General features: G+C 38.3%; 1 protein-coding gene across 1 annotated transcript in view; it reads left to right on the plus strand.

The window, feature by feature from the left end:
- Nucleotides 1–242: 242 nt before the first annotated feature.
- CRNKL1 (crooked neck pre-mRNA splicing factor 1) overlaps nucleotides 243–7,495 on the plus strand; it is a 12,238-nt gene continuing 4,985 nt past the window's right edge. The window contains exons 1-8 of the mRNA XM_010178312.1: nucleotides 243–392; nucleotides 2,390–2,481; nucleotides 2,598–2,756; nucleotides 3,121–3,287; nucleotides 3,730–3,908; nucleotides 4,583–4,753; nucleotides 5,437–5,628; nucleotides 6,416–6,475. Of these exons, the coding sequence (XP_010176614.1) occupies nucleotides 2,671–2,756; nucleotides 3,121–3,287; nucleotides 3,730–3,908; nucleotides 4,583–4,753; nucleotides 5,437–5,628; nucleotides 6,416–6,475 (855 nt within the window). The 5' untranslated portion in view covers nucleotides 243–392; nucleotides 2,390–2,481; nucleotides 2,598–2,670. The remainder of the gene's footprint in view (nucleotides 393–2,389; nucleotides 2,482–2,597; nucleotides 2,757–3,120; nucleotides 3,288–3,729; nucleotides 3,909–4,582; nucleotides 4,754–5,436; nucleotides 5,629–6,415; nucleotides 6,476–7,495) is intronic.

A 7,495-nucleotide genomic window follows, 5' to 3' on the forward strand; every position in this document is an offset into this window, starting at 1 on the left:
CCTGGCCCGGCCCCGCAGCTCCCCGCGGCCTCGGGCAGCTTTGCCTCTCCTCATGCTCCGGGCAGAAGCGCGTAGGCTCGGGCTAGTGCTGTCCTTATCGATCTCAGGGGGTCTCCGGAGCCTTCTTCGGGGTAAATACCTATCCTAGTAAGCCAGCGGAGTAAATTAATCATGGGGGAGTTTTCAGTTTTGTATTAAAAGGAAAAAAAAATGTGAATCAAACCCCCTTAACTTTACAGGTGAAAAATAAAGCACCTGCAGAAGTTCAGATCACAGCAGAACAGCTTTTAAGAGAAGCAAAAGAGAGAGAACTTGAACTTCTTCCACCACCTCCGCAACAGAAGATCACAGATGTTGAAGAGCTAAATGACTATAAACTCCGGAAGAGGAAGGTAAAGGAACAAAAAACAAAACCAAAAACCCAAACAACAAAACCCCTAGTTTTGATGCTCTTATAAAGCACTAAAATTTTACTATGTTTTATCTTGAACAAGATGTAGTCTATATTACTTGCAGATTTTCTAAATGAATAGCAATTAAAAAAAAAACCAAATAGCTGTGATTTTCATCTGAAATGTTACTCTTGTGCAAAAACTGTAAGTTAAATATGTTTAATGTGAAATTTGTTAGTACACAGCATCTCACATGTGACCGCGTTCAGAATGTTGCAAGGGTAATTACATAGGTGGGTTATATGTGGTTTCTTCATCACCACTAGCATCTGGCCAGTCAGCTCGACAGAACTTTAGCAAGCTTTATGGTAATGCTGCTGTTTTTTCCCCCACCTCAACTGTTTAAAAAAACACTGTGTTTGCATGTGGTATTCCTGTTTCTGTATAATTATGGTATTACTTAGCACACTTTAGAACACAACTTTCTACACTAATTCTGGGTTATGTTTGATGATTGTTTTGAATCTTGATCATTTTGCATGTGAGACTTTAGGTATAATTTTGTCATCTGTATTTAAGGGAGACCTTATAGTGACCATCCAGTACCTGAAGGGGCTACAGGAAGGCTGGGGAGGGACTTTTTACAAGGATGGGTAGTGATAGAACAAGGAGCAATGGTTATAAACTGGATGAGGGTAGATTTAGATTAGATATTAGGAAGAAATTCTTTTCTGTGAGGGAGGTGGGACACAGGTTGCCCAAGGAACTTGTGAATGCCCCCTCCCTGGAAATGTTCAAGGCCAGGTTGGATGAGGCTTTGAGCAGCCTGGTCGAGTGGAAGGTGTCCCTGCTGATGGCAGGGGGGATGGAACTAGAGGATCTTTTAAGGTCCCTTCCAACCCAAACCATTCTGTGATTTAAAAGAATTACTTTGCTTGTGCCCACTTTTTTACGGTGTTCTGCTTTTTCCTTCAATAATTGTTGTCCTGGATCAGCAAAGCAGGCATATCCCTAACAGGGAACTTCAAATGTTTTCAACACTCAGCAGTTTTTTTAGATACAGAGAGCATAAATGAGGGCTGTCATTCCCTGGAGCATATATGCATATGTTCAGAACAAGTGACTATGTGTCCTAGCACAACCCAGCACCCCTGTACTCAACCCTGAATGGGTATTCATTTCCTTCTTTACCATAGTGGCTAGGACTCCTTGTGAAGACTTCAGGCCTTACTGTGCTGGATGCTGGTGTACCTCACTCAAGCACATGCAGAGCAGCTGGAGTCAGATGATAAACTCTACAACACTGCAAAAACAACGTTTAATGTTACTTTTTTTTTTTTCATCTCTCTCATGAATGGCAGTAACGAGCCACTACGTTAACTGTGGTAAACCATGTTTAGCCATGTGTTAAATACCAATAGCACTGACCCTAACAATAGCCAAACACAAGTCTGAAGACGCCCTCATCATTGCACTGAGCAGTGGAGTTTGTCTAGCATATTTAATGCCAGCATATTAAATCAGGGAATAAAAATAAGGCATCTTTTTTTTTTTAAGAGAAAAATTTAGAGCAGTGATACATACAGGTCAAAGTGAATAAACTTGTGCTGGTACATCCAAGTATATTCAGGATTGTCTGCAATGACTGGATTCCATCAGTCCAGATAATGTTGCTATTGAAACATTTAAGCAGGAGATTAAGGAAAAAAAAAGTGATTTAGAATTTAGTGCTGTAAGTTATTATTCCATTAATATTTCAGGTATCAGGAACTTGAGTTTAGTCCTATTTTGTAAGATGTTCTACACTTCTAGCTTCTTTGATATGCAATTTTTAGGAAGTGTTGTATTGAGTATGATTTGTTACTACATCTGCATGGGTGCAAGACATTTGGAATTCATTCCAGTGATGATGATAATAATATTCCATAAGCCATTTATAACAAGATTGGTCTGCACAGAAGGATTTCTTGCTTACAGAAATATTTTTTTCTCCTCAGACTTTTGAAGATAACATAAGAAAAAACAGGACTGTTATCAGTAACTGGATAAAATACGCACAATGGGAGGAAAGCCTAAAAGAAATACAGAGGTAATTCTGGTGCAGCTGCAGACATCTCTTAGATGACACTAAGACACTTGTTGACAAACACCATCAAAGTCTTGGAGGCACATTGTATACGCAACTAACTTCTCTTTGCTTTCCAGAGCCCGTTCCATTTACGAGCGTGCTTTAGATGTGGACTACAGAAATGTCACACTCTGGCTGAAATATGCAGAAATGGAAATGAAGAACCGCCAGGTTAATCATGCCCGAAACATTTGGGATCGAGCCATTACCACCCTCCCCAGGGTGAACCAGTTCTGGTATGTTTACAGAGAATGGAGCATTGCTTCTACCCTCAAAGACTGCACATTATGTTTCTATTTTGGGATCATGCAAAAGTGCGTTGTTTTCCTTTTCTCCAAGTCTTCAGACTAGTCTGCAAAAAAGAGGAAGGCTTAAGTTTTGGAAAGGTTTTGTACTTTTCAAGTGGTAAGAGTGTTGGGAGAGAAGGATGTTTGTGTGCCTGCGTGCTGCCAGTCACAGCAGTATCCATAGGCATTGCTGGGGTGCAGGTGGGGAATAGGTGAAGAAATCTCAGTAATTCTCTTATTAAACACTCAAAAAAAATCTTTGTAATTTATGTTTTTACTATGTGATTATAAAAACTTGATCTCATTTTCTAAGGTATAAGTATACTTACATGGAAGAGATGTTGGGGAACGTTGCTGGATCACGTCAGGTTTTTGAACGTTGGATGGACTGGCAACCAGAGGAGCAGGCTTGGCATTCCTACATTAACTTTGAGCTGAGATACAAGGAAGTGGACAGAGCACGTAGCATTTATGAGAGATATATCCTTTTCAGTGCATTGTGACACCTGCCCAAGTTTAGCCCTGCATTCTTCATTCCTTTCTTATCTATTTTGTCTCCAGCTTTGTCCCTGTGCTCCTTTTTACTGTGTTATGTTGGGAGTAAGCCACCATGCTGAGAGACAGCAGTGGGTATTAAAAACCTGTTTGATATGTGCCTCTAGATTCAGTTAAGTTAATGTACATCCTCCTTCTCTGTGACCCTTGCTTGATTTTTATCCCTTTTTCAATTTTCTTTAGGTTCTCAGTAAGGCACAAAGCCTTTGCACACTTAGAGTGATTTTGTGTCTTCTTCCCAGTTGCATTTTTTGCATATGCCATCCCTGTGTGTTGTTTCATATAGTCCATGACCTTTTAGTCACTGGGAATAATGCAATTTGAAATGTCCAATTCAAGCACCGTTGTTTCTTTAACATAATTCTACTTGTTATTGTTCATCCTGATGTTAAGAACTGGATCAAGTATGCCCGCTTTGAAGAGAAGCACGGTTATTTTGCTCATGCAAGGAAAGTATACGAGAGGGCAGTGGAGTTCTTTGGAGAAGACCACATGGATGAGCACTTGTATGTGGCTTTTGCAAAATTTGAGGAGAACCAGAAAGAAGTAAGACCTTCTAGATAATACAACAGACTAATACCAACCACCCCCACGAGATTTTTCCTTGAATATCAAACTCAAGGCCACTTAACATTCACTGCAATACTTGTGTTTTTCAGCACTTTATGAGGTACTGTTATTGTAGTCTGAGTTAAGGAGACAATTTTCTGCTTAGCTTCTGTGTGCCTTTTGGCGACATCAAGGAAATATGTTCTAAATCTGTCAAGCCCGAGAATAGTATCATCGGATCAAATACATATCCTCAGATTTGTAAGTTCTGGAGAGGTTGGAGGCCTGCATGATAAAAGAACTGAATTAGCTGTGTTTTTCACAGATGATCTCTTTAAATTGCCCAAGCCATTAAGGAATTTACAACATTTTGTGAACCCAAAACCACTACCTCTTAAAAATATCTTAAATATTCCAAATTTGGAAATTAATAAAAGATGGTGGATTTTTTTTTGTATTTACAGGGAGGTTTTTTGTTTGAGTTTTTTTCCCCCCTAAATTTTACTCTTCAGGAAGACCTGTGTTAGTCCTCCCCATAAAACAATAATTTATATCAAGATATTCTGTAATTCTGTATTCTGTCAAACATTGCCAAAAGCTCATTGAGAAATTGTAGGGGAGGACAGAAGCCACTTCTTAAATATTACTCAAATGATATTCAATATTTTCAGTTTGAAAGAGTGAGGGTGATCTACAAATATGCCTTGGATAGAATTCCAAAACAGGATGCTCAAAATCTCTTCAAAAATTACACCATCTTTGAGAAGAAATTTGGAGACAGAAGGGGAATTGAAGATATCATTGTCAGCAAGAGGAGATTCCAGTATGAAGAGGAAGTGAAGGTATGTATTACAGATATCCTTGGGGCTCATCGTACATCAAGCTGCTGTTTAAGGTACACAGGGGTCTCATGATATGTAGGCTGACAAGTTTTATGTTACCCTTGATACTTAGTCCAAGAAAATACCAGGAGAACATCGTTCTTTTTGGAGGCAGAATTTCATACATAGGAGAGAGAATGATACTTGCATTCACTGCTTTTTTCTTTCTGCATTAATGGAACCAGAGTTTTTGATTGAACTCAGAGCTTGGTACCCTTCACAGTCATTTTAGGGAACAACTCCATTTAGCTTGTGACTTACATCATCACCTCTGTTGTGCAGTAACTGTTACAGGACAACTCACCGGTATGTAAATACCTTTTTGTGAGAAAATGGGTGTGCCACACCTATCTACTGTTCACTGAGTGCTGCATATTTCATCATTTCCTCTTCCCTTCTCACAGTTCAGTTTGTTTGCCATCACTTAAAGAATGTTTGTAGGTAAAATGAAATAAAGAAAGAAATGCACTTTAACCCAAAAGCTCTATCTTAAGCATACCTAAGACTGGCAGTTTTCATTAATTTTCCAATGATCTGTTTTAAAGGAGAATCTCTGAATAAAAACTGTAAGTAAAGGAACAGGGTCTGTTATTTATAGTTACTGAAGTTTCTTTCCCATTTCCCTACTCTCATCTTTCTGGAAGGCAAATCCACATAATTATGATGCATGGTTTGACTACCTGAGGTTAGTTGAAAGTGACACAGATGCTGAGACTGTCCGAGAAGTGTATGAAAGAGCCATCGCCAATGTTCCCCCAATTCAAGAGAAAAGACACTGGAAAAGATACATCTATCTTTGGATTAACTATGCATTATATGAAGAGCTGGAGGCAAAGGCAAGTAGTAAGAACTCAGGGGTTTTTTTTCTTTCCTTCTCAAGTATTTTCTTTATATCAAATAGCTACAGATGTATTAATAAGAAAACTGAGGTCTAAAAATACTGTGTCTTACTTGTTTTGTGTAACTAGCTTCAGGATTTGCTATTTAAGTATAGGGGGTTTTTTCCCCTTCATTTTTCCCCTCCTGTGCACATTGGGGGGAAAAAAAACGTTTCAGTTTCACCCCAATTCATCTAGAAACACACTGATAATAAAAGCAGAAGTATGTCTTTCTAGCCCTTTATGAATTGCTCGTTCCAGGCTGTTACTTGAACTTGTGAAATAGTTTTATATTCACCAAAAGTATTTGTGAAGTTGTTCTGTGAAGTAGTCAAATTCTTGCTACAGTGGCCTTTAGAGGCTGTGTATTTCATTTGTTAGCAGTCATGTAACATTATAGCTGCTCTTTCTTTCATAAAATTGTAGTGCAGTATACATATGCAGTGTCAGTTAAAGGAAAAAATACTTTTCCCCCCCCTCCCAAAATGAGGGCACTTCTGATTTTATTGTCTAATTCTTAGTGTTGAGTCTTGTTTTGAAAAAAATTACTCTTACTGATTTTCAGACATTACAGTCTTTGAATTGTGCACACGGAGTAGATAAGTACATTTATATCTTAAGTATACATACTGCTAAGCAGCTTAACTTAAAAATACTATTCTGCCATTTTGCAATCATTGCACAATTCAAAATACAGTGTAACCTTAGCAATGAACAAAGTATTTAACTTTGCCTGTTCTTACAGGATGCAGAACGAACCAGACAAGTGTACCAGGCATGTATCGAGCTCATTCCCCACAAGAAGGTACAGCTTCTCCAACAGTTTGTATTGAGTCTTGGATTCAAATTCCCAAGATGAGATCTGTTAGTTTTCTTTCCCCCAAGGCCCAGGTGCATAAGCAGCTCCAAATGGGTACTAGCACCCATTTATGAAGACTCTACTCAGGAGTTTAAATATCCCTTATAGTTTCTCATAACACCCATCTTTCAAAATGGATAGGTGTTGGGGCTTGGGGGGATTTTTTTTTTGTTGTTATTGTTTTTTAAGCTAAGGTGTCAGATGGCTGTAATTTGCATCATTGATGGGAAATAGCTAGCTACATAGTGATGTCAGATTTCCTTATACAGGTGCAATGCAAGGGTTTCTCTAGAATTTTCAAATTACTAAGTATGCTCTAAGAAGCTGAAATAACATGTAGTCAGAGGATAGTCTAGTACTGTTAAACAACAGGAAAGAACTCATATCTACCTACTTACTTGTTTTCTTCCTCAAATTGGTCCTTTTTTAGCTGCTCTCAGCATAGTTGCTTGTAGTCTCTGTAGAATACTTGTTGCACTGTTTTGTATGGGGTTACTGCCTTTTATAGCAACTGTTTCTAATTGTCAGCATGGTCCCAGTGCATTTGATAAACCATCTTTCAGGTGTGTATTCCCCATTACAATCAGTCCTCAAGACTGATTTTTTGTTTTTGTGGGTTTTTTTGCCACAAATCCACATGGCCAAACTCTTAAAACAATTAATCAGCATTGCCTTGGAATGTCAAGAAATTTTATTTAATGTACTTCCTTTTCTAGTTTTTCATTAATTGTGTCATCTGAGTATCAACTGTGTAGATTAGGATTAATCTGTAATTATAAAGAGTTGATGAGCTGTTAATAGATTCAGTGATGGCTGATATTTTACCAAGCAATTGATTGGTTAACGAACCATTTTCTTTAAGAAGATTTCTGTCCTGGTGGCTATTTTTTCTTTCATCCATGGTAGACTATATTGTACTGTCCTAGAGAGGTTGTTTTGGTTTATGAACTCTCAACTTTTCAGCAG

Source organism: Antrostomus carolinensis, unplaced genomic scaffold (assembly GCF_000700745.2).
Source record: "Antrostomus carolinensis isolate BGI_N321 unplaced genomic scaffold, ASM70074v2 scaffold19051, whole genome shotgun sequence".
Classification (NCBI taxonomy): Eukaryota; Metazoa; Chordata; class Aves; order Caprimulgiformes; family Caprimulgidae; genus Antrostomus; species Antrostomus carolinensis.